Source organism: Patagioenas fasciata, unplaced genomic scaffold (assembly GCF_037038585.1).
Source record: "Patagioenas fasciata isolate bPatFas1 unplaced genomic scaffold, bPatFas1.hap1 Unplaced_9, whole genome shotgun sequence".
In the NCBI taxonomy this organism is placed as follows: domain Eukaryota; kingdom Metazoa; phylum Chordata; class Aves; order Columbiformes; family Columbidae; genus Patagioenas; species Patagioenas fasciata.
Window position 1 is genome coordinate 1,235,217 of NW_027288811.1, and position 18,118 is coordinate 1,253,334.

The 18,118-nt window shown below is 51.8% G+C and overlaps 1 protein-coding gene across 1 annotated transcript; it reads left to right on the forward strand.

Annotated features, from left to right (window-relative positions):
- Nucleotides 1–13,084: 13,084 nt before the first annotated feature.
- Nucleotides 13,085–13,999, forward strand: LOC136116209 (olfactory receptor 14J1-like). Its single transcript, XM_065862412.1, has one exon. It carries the CDS (start codon nucleotides 13,085–13,087, stop codon nucleotides 13,997–13,999), a length of 915 nt encoding a protein of 304 aa, XP_065718484.1.
- Nucleotides 14,000–18,118: the final 4,119 nt, after the last annotated feature.

The window sequence follows — 18,118 nt, forward strand, 5'->3', positions numbered from 1 at the left end:
TGGAAAAATGCTGGGGGTGATCTGGAGCTGTGAGCAGCCCTGACCCACACAGCACCCTCTCCACAGCAGAAACACCTTTCCTGCCCTGATAGGGGTCACTCCTTCCACCCTCAGCTTCTCTACACAGACCTATGGGGATCTCCTTGGCAGGGACCCTGCTCTGCAGGGCACCCCTGGGTGCAGAAACAGCTTCACACACCTGGAGTCATCCTCAGCAGGAGGCAGCTGCCTCTGATGGTTCATGAAGGAATTCCCTGCTCTGCTGCATGTCCTCCTTAGCTGTACAAAGAAGTTTCTGATAGTTTTACTTACCTGTCTCGTTTGTTGTACCAGCATCAGGAAATCCCACCACCTCCTCTGTGTGAAGATTTTTCTCCTTGTGAACTCACAGCAAACCTCCCACCCCAGACTGCATTTCTCCTCTCTTTCTGCCTCATCTCCCGTTGCAGGCAGAGCCCTCAGCCCTGCTGCGCTTTGCAGAGGAGCTGCTCCTGGGCAGAGCTGTCTCTCTGCAGCGCTGCCGCTTGCCAGGAGCTCCCTCTGTCCCAGGAGCCCAGCCCAGCTCAGCAGCACAGGAGCAGCCCAAGGTGCTTTAATGACCCCTCTGGTGGGTTTGGTGCTGAGTCCATGGACCTCAGACCCTGAGGGGAAGTTGATGAAACCTCTCAAGAAATCAGATTCAAACTCCAAAGTTTCTTGCAATGTTAATGAGTCCCACTGAGGGACACTACTGAGGAACTGACCCCAGGGTCTGGTTAGAGAAGAAAATGGGATACAGCGACAACAGGTCAGGGAAAGCAAGGTGAAGTTCTCTTAGATGCTGAGTAAACCTGTATGTGTTTCATTAACCAAAGGGACAAGCCTTGACCCCCAGCCCTGGGAAGGCAGATCCTGTCCCTCCCACATTGCCCAGGGCCCTTCCTGGACAGTGTGATGTGGGGCTGTGCAAGACCAAGGGCAGGACTATGGTCCCACACCTCCCAGGTTCCTGGCTGGGGACAAGGAGGCCATGAGGCCCCTGTGCTGGAAGGACAAGGTGTCTCCTCACAGGCATCAGAGGTGCAGACAACAGCCATAGCCAAGGGGAGAAGGAGTTCATGTCTGGTGGGACTTTCAGCCTCTTTACGTCCCGTGATCATCTCCATCACAGCCTGTCCTGTGCTGTGGCATCCCCTGCACCTCTTTCCCTGCAGGCTGCAGACATCCCCCCTGCTGCCCCACCTTGCTCTTGTCTGAGCATCTTCCTTTCTTTGCTGAGATCTCTGCATCCTCCCCAGCTGTCCCTTGAAGCACAAAGCCTTGGGCTGATGCAGACTCCCTCTGCTGACCTGCTCCACCACAGCACTGCCCTTCCAGTCACATTCCTTGCTGCTCATGTCCAGCCTGGACCTCCCCAGCTACACTTTCAGCCATTATTTCTTTCTCAAACTCTTTCCCACTATGCAGAAAACCTCCACCACCTCTGAAACCACCCTTCAAGCACTTTCAGGCTACTCCTGCACTCCTGCAGCCTCCCCAGCACTGCTGGGCCAAAGCAGCCCAGGTCCCTCAGCATCCCACACCATGTGCACACCGTCCTAAACCTGCCTTGGCAGAGCCCTGCACTCTCCAGTTCCTCCCTGCTTCTCCAAACTGGGAAGCCGCACACTGGCACACCCCCGTGTGTGTGGGGTCACACCAGTGCTGAACCGAATGGGATGAGAACTCCAGGTGTCTGGGTCCCCACGCTCCTCCTCATGCAGCCCCGTGTGCAGCTGCCTTGTTCATGGTGAGTGTGCACCACGGGCTGGTGTGGGGACCTTGGAGTGCCCAGACCCTTCTCCTCAGGGTCACTGCTCAGCGTGTCAGGTCCTGCTCTGTCCTGATGGATGGGGTTATTGTCCCACCCTGACACAGAACTGGTCAGTTCTCCTTTTAAAACTTAGGAGATTCCTTATGGTGGAACACCAAATTTCCTAAAGGTCTGGACCCTCCCTGGACTGAAGCTCCATTTGTTCAGCTGTTAATATTTGTATGCAGATGGTTTATCCTGATGAGCGTGTCTTTCCCGAAATAACAGCGTGAGGAGTTACAGAACACTACAAATACAACCTCCTAGAGAAATATGGGGTCTTGGGAGTCTGCTACTCATAATGGATTTGGATTCCAAGGAGAATGTGTCCTTTATGTCAGAGAGCAGCAGGAATATGTGGAGCTCTGCCTGTGGACAGACAATGTGAGCTGAGAGCTGAGGAGTCAGCATGAGAGGGCAGAACAACATGGGAAATGTTGTGGTCACTGAACATCAGCTACAGACTCACTGATGAGGAAGAAGAATTAGATGAGGCCTCCTTCAGACAAATGAATGAAGCCTCATGTTTCCAGGACCCTGTACCCGCGGCAGGCCAGAGATATCCCAGTATCTGCAAGGAACCAGCCATCCAGGAGGGGCTGGAGCTCATTGACAACATCTTCCTGACACGGGTGACTGAGGAGTCAGTGGGGTGAGGTGCCCTGTGGGACTTCACACTTACAAACCACAAAGAGTTGGTCAGGATGGAACAGTCAGGGATGGGAAAGTGGAGCTGAAGCTCCTGGGAGATGATAACAAGGCCAAGAGCAGGATTTCAGGAGAGCAAGCTTTGGCCTGCTGAGGGACCTGCTTGGGTCCTATGGGTATGACCTTGGTGTCTGCAGTGCTTTTCTCTCATATTTCCTCCCTCCTCTCTCCCACCTGCTGTTGTGCAGCGTTTTTTAACCTTTCTCAAATACAATATCCCAGAGGTGCTGCCAGCATCACTGAGTGGCTCAGACTTGGCAGGAGTGGGTCCATCTTGGAGCCAGCTGAAATCTGCTCTGTCTGACGTTGGTCAAACTCCTGTTGTCTTCTCAGAGAGGTGACAACTGTAGCACAGCCACACTCACCCCCAGTTCCAAGACTTTGCCATGTAAATCCAGTTAGATGTTACAAACTACTTGATCATGGAGAAGAAATGGAAAAGAACTTCTGTCAGCAACCTTAGGATGTCTCCAGTCAATGAGCAGGTTCCTATGGGGAACTGTAATCGCCCTGACATTACCTGGCCAGGCAAAGCTGCAGGTGCGAGCAGTCCAAACGATCTTGGGCCAACTTCTTAACATATCTGCCTGGTGGGCCAATGAGGGTGATGCTCACCTGGATCTGGTACTGATGAAGAAGGAAGAGCTGGTGAGGGATGTGAACATGAGTGTCCACCTTGGCTGTCGTGACCAGGAAACAGTGGGGTCCCAGACCCCGGAGGGGAGGGAGAAAGGCCAGCAGCAGAGCACAGCCTGGTGTGCTCCAGAGGAGAAGACTTTGACATACTGGGGGATGGTGAGCAAAGCAGCACACATCAGCCATCTCATTGCTTCTCCCTGACATGCCCTGACCCTCTCCCACACCTACACATGGCCAATCACGGCTGCTCAGGGCCTCCCGCTCTTCAGAAGAGGCCTTGAGCATCTTGGTTCTTCATGGTGATAATGATAAACTTCTTTGCTCTCTCCATAGAGCATTTCCCCTCTCTCTGCCTTGCTTGTCTCCTGTTGCAGGCAGAGCCCTCAGCCCTGCTGCGCTGTGCAGAGGAGCTGCTCCTGGGCAGAGCTGTCTCTCTGCAGCGCTGCCGCTTGCCAGGAGCTCCCTGTGTCCCAGGAGCCCAGCCCAGCTCAGCAGCACAGGAGCAGCCCAGGATGTCCCTTTCTCTGTCCCCTCTGGGCTCCCTCGTGGTGTTCCTGGATCTCCAGGGGAGTGGCCCATGAAACAGGCTGAAATAATCAGGGATGTTTCTTCTCTCACCTCTACAGACACAGTTCTGTCCTGCAGTAGTTCTTTCATATTAGAAAATAATTTGGGCATGAGAAGCATCTTTTATTTTCCCATCATTAGACAAGACATCAGGAAGATTACAGCAAAGGATCTAAATTCTCGAAGCTTGGCAGAGGAATATCTTCAGCTGAATGAGTTTAGGGATTTTATTCCGTTTTTGTAGTCCTAGGGCTAGAAAGACATTCAGCAATCTTTTGAACATGTCATTTATTTTTTTTTTTTTAATACGTCATTTTGCTCTGAATCAAAGCCTTTGCACACATGGTGTCTTGGACACTTGGTACCAGGTTTCTTGTGGCAGGTCAGAGCTGGGCTGGTGCCACAGCTGGGGTGGTTCAGCCCAGATGTGAGGCAATGGCCTCAGCCAGGGACCTGACTGGGGGAGCTGGAGCTGCCAGTGCTGCAGACAGAGCTGTGACACGGGTGGAATGAACTGCCAGACAGGGTGGCAGAAGTGAGTTCATCTGGTCTGCAAGGACAGCAGCCTCCAAGCACAGAACAGCCCAGATCAGAACTCAGTCCAGACCTGTAAGGCGATTCAAGGGCCCATAATGAGCTGTTACTACTGCAGGGACAGTTGAAGGAGAAACAAAGACAGTGTGTGGCCATTGATGAATTTAATAAGGGAAAGAGGTGAGAATCCCTGTGTCCTCTTGTCCTCCATCTTCACCAGCAATGTGTCGCAGGCCTCTGTGACTGGAGACAGAACAACCAGCAGTGGATGGGGATCAAGTCAGGGGTCACTGGAACTGACACAATCCTTTCCAGTCTATGGGACAGCAGGGGCAGCATCCCAGGAGCTTAGACAGCAGGACGATGTCACAGGGAGACCACTCTCCACCATCTTGGAAAGCTCATGGAGACGGGGGGGACTCCCTGACCACTGGCAGCTCTCACACAGTGTGTGCACTTTTCAAAATAGCCAATGGGTGAGCAGGGGAACTAAGGGCTGTGCCCCAGAACATGTCCACTGGGACCCCATTTCTGGGTGTCTGGAAGAGAAGGTGACGGGGTTTACCCAGGACAGGTTGTGCCTGTCCATCCTCTTTGCTTTCTGTGAGGAAAGGACAGGGTTGTGGATGTGGGGAGAACATTGATGGTCTGTTACCTGGAAGTCAGCAAGGCATTCTGCGTCATCCCCCACAATGTGCTTGTGCCCAAGTTAGGATATTATGGTCTGTGTCAGTGTGCAAGTAGATGGGTAAAAGGCCATCTGGATGGTGGCTTAGAAGGACAGTAGATAAAGGGAAAAACTTTCCAGTCCTGAGGACAGTCAAGCACTGGAAGCTGTTTCCCAGCAGTGTGCATCCACTCTATCTCAGAAAGTTACCACGATGTGTTTGTATAGACCCCTCACTAGTCTGGTCTGACTCTGCTTTTAGGAGGAGGTTGGTCAAGACACATCCTGAGGTGCCTTAGAGACTGAATGACACTGTCCTTCCTTCCTTCCTTCCCCTTCATGTTTCTGATTTGGAGAAAGCTCTCAAGTTCTCTCTGATCACAGAAATAATTCACATGGGGAGCAGGGCTGCTTTACAAATAACGGTAAACAGCCCTGATCACAACTTTTCTATCATCCTTTTTCATTTGCCCCAGCCCAGCTGCTTCTTGTTTGCTGTCCATATATCCCTCCAGAAGGAACACACCACCTTGTTCATCCTTTCAGAGCAGGTTGCTCAAGAGGTGTCAGCATCCATGTACAGAGTCTGCGCATCAGCCAGGCAGCAAAGCCACCGTTACAGAAATGCAGACGAGGCTTTTGACCAGCTCCTTGAACCCAGATATCAGCGTGACGTGTCTGCTGAGATTCCATGGAACACCTGAACTTTAAGTTCAGGGCATGTGAGTGCTGGTTGGGTATCCTGGCTTGTCTCCTGAGCCATGTGGTGCTTCAGGCTGTGAAGAGAATCAAAACCAACTTTTTCACTGGGTTAATTAATTTTACAGACTGTCACACAGGGAGTTGAAGGGAGCTCAGAACTCCAGTCTTTGCTGTACTATAAGACTTGATACCCCATCCACAGGTACAGATCTAAATGGTCCAGATAGAGGGTGATCTTGCAAAAGTCACCCTTTGTGTCCCCAGGTGCATGGACGCTGCTCATGTGCCTCTGCAGAGAGTGGCAGAGGTTGGATCCCTTTCTCAGGAGAAACTCCTTGCTGGAAAGACACAGCTACGGGGTTGGCTCAACAAGGTTTTATTGCATTTCACTCGGCATCAGATTTGACATATTTGGTGCTTTTCTGTGATCACTTCTTCTGCACAGATGATCACAGAAGGACAACCATTTCATAAGAGTTGGTTACAAAGGCCCTGTCATGAACAAGAAATCTCACCGTGAGATCTGGAGGGAGTGAGGAAGATTATAACAAGCACCAGGAAGAGCCAAGAAGCTCAAGGCCTCTTCTGTAGAGCGCGAGGCCCTGAGCAGCAGTGACCGGCCATGTGTGGTGTGGGAGAGGGTCAGGAGATGTGGGGTAGAAAAGGGTGATGGCTGATGACTTCAGCAAATCCTTACAACCATGTCTGAACCACAAGTGGAATGCGGCTGATATCTGGGGGTCAAAGAGGAATAGTAGAAAGATTGTTGTTGATTTTGGAAAGAAGGCAGGATTTTTGGACTAAGGATATATGGCAGTGCCATTTGCATCCTGTGGGCTTGGCTGTGCCTGGGAGATGGGGAATGGCTGCTGCTGGGGTGGCTGTGCTCAGTCATGGCCCATGAGCTGACCCTGCTCTGCTCCTCTCTTACACTGCCCACACTTGGATGGACCTCAGGACTCTTCCATGAACCTGGCGGATGCATGGACCTCCTGGAGGGATGGGTATTGATCCAAATAGAGGATTCAAGCAAGTGTGGGACTGGGACAGCTCAGGTGATTGGTGACCATTGCGAGGTGTATGAAAGAAATTGAATGGGTTTGGGGGACCTCACAGGTTGCCAAGTCCTCAGAAAACCAGAGCCTTGTGGTTAAAGCAACAACACTTGGCACCAAACCCACCCCCAAAACACAAAACACTCACAGTGACCACAGGCAGAGCCTGAGAAACCTTTGACTGAAAGGGTCTCCTTTGTCTGGTCCTGGGGTCAGGGCTTGGCCATTCTGATGATGAACAAACGTCAAGGGCTGACGTGGCACCAGAGCCACGTCCACATCGCCTTTACCACCTACGACCATTGTCTCCAGGTTTTTCCTTGAGCAGCCTCCAGGGACAGGGACTGCTTGTGTCAGCACTGGCCCTTCGTGGGGTCCCAAACACCCTCAGAAACTTGGGGTTTGTTTCTGCCCTTCAGGTCATGACAGGTTTGTTCATTCTTTCAGTACCTGCAGTTCAGGATCGTGGCAGCAGAGGGCTCAGTAACATCCAAAACGCCCTTTCAAGACAATGCTCTCTGCAGCACTTTCCTAAAGGCTTCAAGTCTGGTGTGGATGATTTCAGAGATTTCAGAATTGTAGCCAAACAGTCAGCATTTCCATAATAAAGAGTAATAAAACCAAATCTCTAATATTTCCGTCACCCTCCCAAAACCCTTATTTCCACAACAGCTGGTATCAACAATCTCCAATGAATATTGATCTAGAGAATCTCCTGAGAACGACTGAATGTGTCAGAGAAGTGGGTGCCTAAAGGATCACTTGACCGAGGAGACAGGCCAGGACACCTCAAGAGGAGTCACACTCCTCTGTACCAAGAGGTGGGTGTTCCTGGGAATCTCAGATGCCACAGCACAGTGATACTTGTGTTCAGGGAGCTGTTCAAGTGACCCATCTCCTGTTCTGTAATGGTGTCTGAGTTTGCTCAGGTCACCCCTGACTTGAGCCCCATCCACTGCTGGGTGTTCTCCAGACTCCTGTCTTCAGGAACAAAGTCGCAGGAGACCTTGCTGGTGAAGATGGAGGCAAAGAAGCCATGAAGAACCTCAGTCCTGTCTGATTCTGCCCCTATAAAGTTCAGCAGCAAGCCCATGTTCTCCCTGTCTATTCCTTTTTTTTTTTGTATCAGCTCATCTTGCTGCCCTCCGCCTCCCCTTTAGGTATCAAGTCCAGGGCAACTTTGGAATCATCTCTGCATCCGTGGCCAAGGTTTCTAAATTCCTCCTTTGCAGCTTCCCCCGCTTCCACCTCCTGTGTGCTGCCTTTGTGCTCTGCAGCTCCATCAGTTCAGAGGAGCAGCCTCACAAGATAAATGCTTCTTTTTATGGGTACTCGGAGGGATCATTCTTGTGCTTGGAGCAGCCTGTCCTATAAGGCTGATCAGATTTCCTGAGCTCCTTCACCCACAATGACTTTACCACATCACCACCTCTACCTGCCATCCCCTAGTATGTCAAAGTCGTCTCCTCTGGAGCCCACCAGCCTGTGCTCTGCTGCTGTCCTTCCTCCCTCCCCTCTGGTACCTGGGACCCCACTGTGTCCTGGTCACAACAGCCAAGGTGGACACTCATGTTCACATCCCTCACCATCTCTCCCTTCTTCGTTGGTACCAGATCCAGGTGAGCATCACCCTTGATGGCCCATCAGGCAGCTCTCTTAAGCATTTGGCCCAAGATCCTTTGGACTGTTGGCACCTGCAGCTTTGCCTGGCCAGTGACTGTCACGGCAATTACAGTGCCCCATAGGAACCTGCTCATTGACTGGAGACTTTCATGTGTTGCTGAAAGAAGATCTTTACAATTTCTTCTTCACGATCAATTATTTTGTAACATCCAACGCACTGTCACCCTGTGCTGGGTTTATGGCAAAGTCTTGGAACGGGGGGTGGGTGTGGTTGTGCTACAGTTGTCACCTCTCTGAGAAGACAACAGGAGTTTGACCAACGTCAGACAGAGCTGATTTCAGCTGCTCCAAAATGGGCCCACTCCTTGCCAAATCTGAGCCACTCAGTGATGCTGGCAGCACCTCTGGGATATTGTATTTGAGAAAGGGTAAAAAACACTGCACAACAGCAGGTGGGAGAGAGGAGGGAGGAGATGTGAGAGAAAAGCACTGCAGACACCAAGGTCATACCCATAGGACCCAAGCAGGTCCCTCAGCAGGCCAAAGCTTGCTCTCCTGAAATCCTGCTCTTTGCCTTGTTATCATCTCCCAGGAGCCTCAGCTCCACTGTCCCATCCCTGACTGTTCCATCCTGACCAACTCTTCCTGGTTTGTAAGTGTGAAGTCCCACAGGGCACCTCACCTCACTGACTCCTCTGTCCCCCGTGTCGGGAAGATGTTGTCAACGAGCTCCAACCCCTCCTGGATGGTTGGTACCTTGCAGATACTGGGATGTCTAAGGTCTGTCATGAGGACAGGGCCCTGGAAACATGAGGCTTCTTTCGTTTGTTTGAAGGAGGCCTCATCTCATTCCTCTTCCTCATCAGAGATCCTCCAGCTGATGTCCAGTCACCACAACACTGCCCATGTTGTTCTGCCCTCTCATGCTGACTCCTCAACCTTCAGCTGACATTGTCTGTCCCCAGGCAGAGCTCCACGCATCTGGTATGTACCCATCAGATAACTCAATATTGAGAATATGAAGTGACCAGTGCTGTATCAGGGTGTGACAATAACCCCATCCATCAGGACAGAGCAGGACCTGACACGCTGAGCAGTGACCCTGAGGAGAAGGGTCTGGGCACTCCAAGGTCCCCACACCAGCCCGTGGTGCACGCTCACCATGAACAAGGCAGCTGCACACGGGGCTGCATGAGGAGGAGCGTGGGGACCCAGACACCTGGAGTTCTCATCCCATTCGGTTCAGCACTGGTGTGACCCCACACACACGGGGGTGTGCCAGTGTGCGGCTTCCCAGTTTGGAGAAGCAGGGAGGAACTGGAGAGTGCAGGGCTCTGCCAAGGCAGGTTCAGCACCTTGTGCACATGGTGTGGGATGCTGAGGGACCTGGGATGCTTTGGCCCAGCAGTGCTGGTGAGGCTGCAGCACTGTAGGAGTAGCTTGAAGAGTGGTTTCAGAGGTGGTGGAGGTTTTCTTCGTAGTGGAAAAGAGCTTGAGAAAGAAATAATGGCCCAAAGTGCAGCTGGGAAGGTCCAGGCTGGATATGAGCAGGAAGGAATGTGACTGGAAGGGCAGTGCTGTGGTGGAGCAGGTCAGCAGAGGGAGTCTGCATCAGCCCAAGGCTTTGTGCTTCAAGGAACAGGTGGGGAGGATGCAGAGATCTCAGCAAAGGAAGGAAGATGCTCAGACAAGAGCAAGGTGGGGCAGCAGGGGGGATGTCTGCAGCCTGCAGGGAAAGAGGTGCAGGGGATGCCAAAGCACAGAACAGGCTGTGGTGGAGATGGTCACGGGACGTAAAGAGGCTGGAAGCCCCAGCAGACATGAGCTCCTTCTCCCCTTGGCTATGGCTGTTGTCTGCACCTCTGATGCCTGTGAGGAGACACCTTGTCCTTCCAGCACAGGGGCCTCATGGCCTCCTTGTCCCCAGCCAGGAACCTGAGAGCTGTGGGACCGTAGTCCTGTCCTTGGCCTTGCACAGCCCCACATCACACTGTCCAGGAAGGGCCCTGAGCAACGTTGGAGGGACAGGATCTGCCTTCCCAGGGCTGGGGGTCAGGGCTTGGCCCTTTGGTTAATGAAACAAATTCAGGTTTACTCAGCATCAGAGCCACCTTTCACTTGCTTACCCTTTGTTCTGCTTCAAGTTTTCTGTCCCAGCTGCCCTGGGGATGGTTTCTCAGTTGTGTCCCTCAGTGGGATTCATTAATATTACAAGAAACTTTGAAGTTTAGATCTGAGTTTGAATTCTTCAACTTGTCCTCAGGGTCGGAGGTTCATGGACTCTGCACCAAAGCCACCAGAGGGGTCATTAAAGCACCTTGGGCTGCTCCTGTGCTGCTGAGCTGGGCTGGGCTCCTGGGACAGAGGGAGCTCCTGGCAAGCGGCAGCGCTGCAGAGAGACAGCTCTGCCCAGGAGCAGCTCCTCTGCAAAGCGCAGCAGGGCTGAGGGCTCTGCCTGCAACGGGAGACAAGCCAGAAAGAGAGGGAAAATGCAGTGTGGGGTGGGAGGTTTGCTGTGAGTTCACTAGGAGAAAAATCTTCACACAGAGTAGGTGGTGGGATTTGCTGACGCTGGTACAACAAACTAGACAGGTAAGGAAAACTATCAGAAACTTTCTTGTATAGCTAAGGAGGACATGCAGCAGAGCAGGGAATTCCTTCATGAACCATCAGAGGCAGCTGCCTCCTGCTGAGGATGACTCCAGGTGTGTGAAGCTGTTTCTGCACCCAGGGTTGCCCTGCAGAGCAGGGTCCCTGCCAAGGAGATCCCCACAGGTCTGTGTAGAGAAGCTGTGGGTGGAAGGAGTGACCCCTATCAGGGCAGGAAAGGTGCTTCTGCTGTGGAGAGGGTGCTGTGTGGGTCAGGGCTGCTCACACCTCCAGATCACCCCCAGCATTTTTCCAAGGGGATGCCTCAAGAAGATCAGTGCAAGGATTACCAGACAGAGAAGGAGCTTTCCTGAGCCTGTATTTCAGTTTCCCAAGGGGTGGGGACTGCAAGAAAGGATAAAATGAAACTGAGACCTCACGTTTTAAAAAATCACTGAGACTCCTGAACTGCAACTCTGAGTGATCAGTACATCTGCCAGAAGGCTCATAACATCCCTTCACCACCCCTCTACCTGTGCACAGCACCTGCATCACCTTTGCTGGACCCCTCAGCCTAGTCTGACCTGTCCTGTTTTCCAGCCTGCAAACAGGAAGATGCCCCCAGGCAGTGCCCTGTGAACAGGCAGGATCTGTAGGGCCAGGGGGAGGGCACAGAGGGTGGGATGGGGTCTGTGAGCACTGACAGGGAAGAGACATGGACAGGGAAACACCTCCCAGGGGGAGAATCTCCAGGCAGCAGGGAAATGATCAGAAATGGGAGGAAACTAAACCTGAAATTAATATGGAGAGGGAGAATTCAGAAATCTCTGTATGATCCCCTGCAGTGCAGATCCCACCTGTGAGCAGCCCCCTGGCCTCCTGTCCCACCCAGCAAAGCCTCTGCCCTCATGGCCAGGGGCTCCAATGCGTGAAGCAGCTCCTGAGCAGCCAGAGCTCCAGTTCCTCTGCAGAGCACAGGGGCTGAGAGCAGCTGCCCGGCAATGTTGGTGTCTGGGAGGTGGCTGCACAGCTGGGGAAGGGTGACGCTGTCTGAGTGCCCGGCTGCCTCTGCCCTGGCCTCTCTCACACCCACCCTCACCGCATTGTCCTTCTTGCTCCCCTGCTCTGGGTCACTGCTGTTGGGATCTTGTTCTTGCTGTCAGGCTCTCTGGGGATGGCAGTTTCAGCTGCAGAGTCACAGCCTGATCTTGTAGGTCCTTTCCTGCAGGTGTGTCCATGGGAACACGTGTCCAGCTTTGCTCTGACCTGTGGGGTGTGGGCAATGCAGTCTGTGGGGCTGGGGTGTGAGCTGAGTCTCCCTGAATCAAATGCCATCATCAGGACTCTTGATTGTCTCCTTGACTTTTCTTTCAAGATGTGAGCTTCCGTCCAGGATGCAAACCTGTCCTACAGCATCTGTGTGTTATCTGAAAGCCCCATGGAGAAGCACAGAGCTACTGTGACAAAGAAAATGCTGTTGGGTTTGAGAGATGAGCTGTGTGTGTCCTGGGCTGAATGTGGGGAGCTGAGACGTTAGGAAAGGGTGAGACATGTCGTGGTCTGAGGTGGATCCCTCTGCTCTCAGCAATGCCTGGTGACTTTTCAGGGTAACATGGGAGTGTGATCAGGCTCCATCTCATAAAGGCGCCAGGCCAGGGCAGCTGGAGCAAGACAGAGGGACAGAGCAGCTGCCCTCACTCTGCACTGACCCACAGGCATCCTCTGGTCTCGCAGGACTCGCTCTGTTCTCCCTGAGTGCACCAGAAATGCTGAGGGTTTCTGACACCCAAGAACACTTTCATGGGTGGGAGGGCAGAAGGAGCTGTAGAAACACCAAACCTCTCAAACGCCGTTTCTCAGGCCTGACAGCCCCTTCTGCACCAGGAGCGGTTCCAGCTGACACAGCTGAACCCCAGCACTGGCCCCTGCCCCACTCAATCACGCGGAGTCAGGCTGAGTCCTCGAGAGCCCCTGGGCAGAGACCCTGCTCTTCATTGCACACTCATCCAGCACCGATAAGGGCTCCAGCCAGGACGTTCTCCTGGGATAATAAGTGTCTCTTTGTGGGAGGGTCTGTGGGAAATGGCTTTGGTTTCTCCCAGAGAAGTCTCATCTAAACCATCACTGTCTTTTCCTCCTTGCACAGGTCCTCATGCCCAGAGACAGCAAATGTCCAACAGCAGCTCCATCACCCAGTTCCTCCTCCTGCCGTTCACAGACACACAGGAGCTGCAGCTCTTGCACTTCTGGCTCTTCCTGGGCATCTACCTGGCTGCCCTCCTGGGCAACGGCCTCATCATCACCACCATAGCCTGTGACCAGCACCTCCACACCCCCATGTACTTCTTCCTGCTCAACCTCTCCCTCCTCGACCTGGGCTGCATCTCCACCACTGTCCCCAAATCCATGGCCAACTCCCTCTGGGATACCAGGGCCATCTCGTACTCAGGATGTGCTGCACAGCTCTTTTCATTTGCCTTCATGACAGCAGCAGAGTATTCTCTTCTCACAGTCATGTCCTACGACCGCTACGTTGCCATCTGCAAACCCCTGCATTACGGGACCCTCCTGGGCAGCAGAGCTTGTGTCCACATGGCAGCAGCTGCCTGGGCCACTGGGTTTCTCAATGCTCTGCTGCACACGGCCAATACATTTTCACTGCCACTGTGCAAGGGCAATGTCCTGGACCAGTTCTTCTGTGAAATCCCCCAGATCCTCAAGCTCTCCTGCTCACACTCCTGTCTCAGGGAGATTCGCCTTATTGCGATAAGTTTCTCGGTAGTATTTGTGTGTTTTGTGTTCATCATGGTATCCTATGTGCAGATCCTGAGGGCCGTGCTGAGGATCCCCTCTGAGCAGGGACGGCACAAAGCCTTTTCCACCTGCCTCCCTCACCTGGCCGTGGTCTCCCTGTTTGTCAGCACTGGCATGTTTGCCTACCTGAAGCCCCCCTCCATGTCCTCCCCATCCCAGGATCTGGTGGTGTCTGTTCTGTACTCGTTGGTGCCTCCAGCAGTGAACCCCCTCATTTACAGCATGAGGAACCAGGAGCTCAAGGATGCCCTGTGCAAACTCATATCCTAATGTGTTCTCAAGCAAGAAACTGGCCATCTGGTTCTACATAGACATTTTAATGTAGCTAACTACAGGTCCAGCCAGTCATCTGGATTTTTTGTTGTTATTAGTTGTTTTCTTATTGTGATAATCTTGTCATCCCCTTTCTAATTCACTGTTGGCTTTTCTTTTATAACTGTTGGCTTTTCTTTTATAACTGTTGACTGTGTAAATGAGGAGTCATGCTCTCCTTATCTCTAAACAAAATAAAGTGCTCTTTAGTGACTTGTTTTTCACTATGTCCTTCCTGCAAGCCCTTTTTAGAACTGCAGGGACGGTTCCTGTGTTCATGGAAGGAGGGGAAAAGCGTCCAATATGGCAGCACTGCGGGGGAGCTCCAGCACTTGGTCTTCCAGAGCTGTTCTGGTTCCACTCCCACAGTCTCCTCATCCATTGTCTTGGTGCAAGACCTGAGTGCTCTGGCAGCTTGGTCCCCGTCCTGCTGTGTGTCAGTGCTGTGAGCGCAGGCAGGGACAGCCAATGGGCACTGCTGTGACAGAGCTGACTCACAACAGCCTTTCCAGATAGAAAGGTGCTCTCCTCAGGGCAGTGCACAATGTTTTATATCTTCTTGCAAATTTTTTTCTCAAGCATATTCCTACAAAAGTGGCCACAGATGAAAACACCATTGTACAGCTGAACAGTGTGTGTGTGCAGCGCTGGCACTCAGCAGTGTCCTCTCACAGCCAGACCTCCTGCCAGAGACCTGCAGGACCAGCAGAGCAGGGGCTGGGCTGTGCCCCTATGCACTGGACACCCCACAGAAGCTGCCCCAGGGCATCGTCATGGACTGACCCCTCACAACCACCATATTCAGTACTGGCCTCAAACAACAGTTCATAGAAATTCTTTGTCCCTCCATGGAGAGACACTAAATGAGTAGGTCAGAAATCCATGTTGCATTGTACAGATGAGACATGAGCACACACATCATGTACGAGAGGTGACATGAAGGCCTGTGGGACAGACAGTGTCTTGAGGTCACTTCATGTTGGGAGTAACATCCCATGGGAAACCACCCACTGGGCTCTTCTTCCTTGAACTGAGGTCCCCATGTCCATTCCTCATGACATGGGACATCTCAGCTCAGTGCAGAGCAGGGTGACACACCACAGGGCTGAGGTGTCTCCCATCCCTTTGGAGTGGCAACAGGAGGCCAGAGGGACACTGTGACTCCTGCCTGTGTGTGTAAAAGGGACAGACTCTGTCTCTGAGCACCCCTGGGTGCATAAGAATTCCTGAGACTGGCTCTGATGTAACCCTGGCGTTTCTGTGTGTGACTCCAGGAACAATCCCCAGTGGCCCAGTGAGATTCATCTCAGCTGCTGGGACAGGCTCATTGCAAGTGCTCCTGTCTGCTACATCACCCTTGTCCATGATTCTGGATTGTGCTTTCAAAAGTGACTGTACAATCAGAGAAGTTCTGATGACCTTGGGAAAGGACAATGTCAAACCCACCTTCAAGAAGGGCAGGAAGGAGAATTTGAAGAATTACCGGCTGGTCAGCCTATCTCCATCCCTGGAAAGGGAATAGTCCACATCTTCCTGTACCAATCTCTAGGCACCTGAAGGACAAGGAAGGGATTGCTGAACCGAAACGAGGGGAAAAACCAGTGAGTCACAAGAAATGCTCTGAACCCATTCCAGAGCTTTAGACTCCCAGAAAGAGCTCGGTGGCAGTGCAGCCAATCCAGTTGTATCTGTGTCCCTCACTGAGCAGCGCAAACGTGGGCAGTCACCCCATGGTTCTGCAGCCAAACTGCTCTGCAGAGCATCACTGCCAGGTTGGGGCCCTGGTACTTCAGTCCTGGTGCTCATCACATGTCCTTAAGACAAATGTATGCACCCCTCTTGGCAACCTTACCCCAAAAGTCACCCCTAGAGAAGGCTCCTGAGCTGGGGCTGAGCTGGAGAACTGGGGTCCAGCCATGACCAGAGGAAGGACAAGGCCTCTCCTGGATCCTCTAAAGGGCTGGCAGCCTCTGTGATCTCCACCAGAAAAGGCAGCATGCAGGAAACTGTAGACCACCCCCATTCCCACTGGAGGCCCTTAGGAAGTGTTCCTATCTCCAAACATCCAGCCCAGCTTGTTGCTGCATGAACAATGAGGAGAAACTGCCCCAGGACCCTCATTTCAGACCCCATCTCCTCCACCCCATACAGGCAGTGCTCTCCCTCTTGGCACTGAGGTGGTTTCAGGGACCCAAGAGACACTTATGGGGAGGAGATGTTGGGTAGGGATATGGTGTCCTTCAGTGTTCCTCATGGTACCTCCTGCTGGGCTTCGTGCCACTGGTCACAGCCCTCTGAGCCTGGATGTTCAGCCAGTTCTCAGTGGTGCTAAACAGGAATATGCCCATGAGCACATTGGGCTGCATTGGGAGGAGCGTGGGCACCCAGACAAGGGCAGTTATTGTCCATCGTGACTCAGCACTGGTGTTGTCACATCTGGAGCGGTGTGTCCCAGTGTGAGGTTCCCCATTCTGGAGGAACAGGGAGGAGCTGTTGTGTGGCCAGAGAAAGTCTGGGTCATGTGTGGAGATGTTGAGAGACCCAAACTCTTTTAGCCTGGTGAAGGGGAGGCTGAGGAAACGTGCTGGTTTTACTGAAATTGAGTTAATTTCCTTCCTACATTTTGAACCTCTCTCCTTCACAGCCAGTACAGTCTTTTGTTTAGATTTACTATGAGAATAGTGAGATAATGCTGTTTCTTCCCTGGATAGAGTTCATTTTTCATTTTAGCAGCTTCGCAGTGTTTGCCATTTGCTGTGAAAGGAATGTCAGAACTCACTGATATCTTGGCTGTTGTCAGGGAAACCAAGGACTTCTTTGGCCATCCAGCTGCAGATGCAGATTGGCAGGAGGGGACACAGACAGGACAGCACCTGGATTGACATGCAGGCTGATCAATGAAATATTCCCTATGATTAGCATCATAATCAGTCTAAAGCTGGAGCCAGCTTTTAGGGCTTGTTAGATCCATTACTTTGGGTTTTACAGCTGGTTTGGTCGTTCCATTCAGAAGTTTCATTCTGTCATGAGTTCAATGTTAGTTCAGCCTTTTGCCATTTTGCCATAGTGCAGTTGGCCTTTGCACCTTTTTACCTGTTGCCCTTTTGCTTTCTCTTGTAGTTCAGGACCAAGTGTTCCTATTTTCTTAATTTAATTTATCTATTTCCATTTAATTTACCTGGACTATTGTCAGTGAAACCAAGGACTTCTTTAGAGTCCAGCTGCAGGTGCGAATTGACAGGAGGGGGCACAGACAGGGCAGCACCTTGATTGACATCCAGGTCAATCAACAAGCTGTTCTCTACCATTAGTGTCATGCTTGGTATAAAGCTGGAGATGTCTTTTCCAGCCAGTTACTCTTGGTTTGCTGGCTACTTTGGTTGGCTCTGTTTGGAAGTTCCATTCTATTGGTAGTTCAGTGTTAGTGCAGTTTTATGATGTTTTCCTGATTCTCATTTGGCCCTTGGGCCTCTCTGCCTTTTGCACTTTTACTTTCTCTTTCTGGGATCAGCTGTTCAGGAACAGGGTGCTCTCTTCTTTGGGGCTGCCTGCTCAGCACAACTGGAGTTATGTGGGGGATTGCACTGAGTATCATATATTTTATTTTATGTGTATTTTAGTATAAGCATATTAGAAGTAGCAGTGTATTATTTTCATTGTCTTATTATATTTTTTTATAAACTCACAGGTTTCTCTCTTCCCTTTCATTTCTCTCTCTTATCCCACTTGAGGACTGGGAGCAGGATGTGAGCAGCTCTCATGGTCTTAGTTGGTGGCTGTGATAAAATCATGACAAGAAAAGGTAGTAGTAGCTTCAGAAATGTTGAAAATCACTTTCCAAGATGAGGGCACTTTTTTCTTTTTAGTAGATGGAAACAGCATGAGAAAGGAAAACCATCAGAAACTGCAGCTCTGGAGGTCCAGAGTGGAGCTCAGGATAAAGAAATGTCATTCTGAGCACATGGCCGTGGTCATTGAGATGGACTCTGGATCAGCCATGGCTTTGTGTTTCAAGGAACAGCTGGTGAGGATGGAGAGACAGCAGCACAGATGGGGACACACTAGGGTGAGAACAAG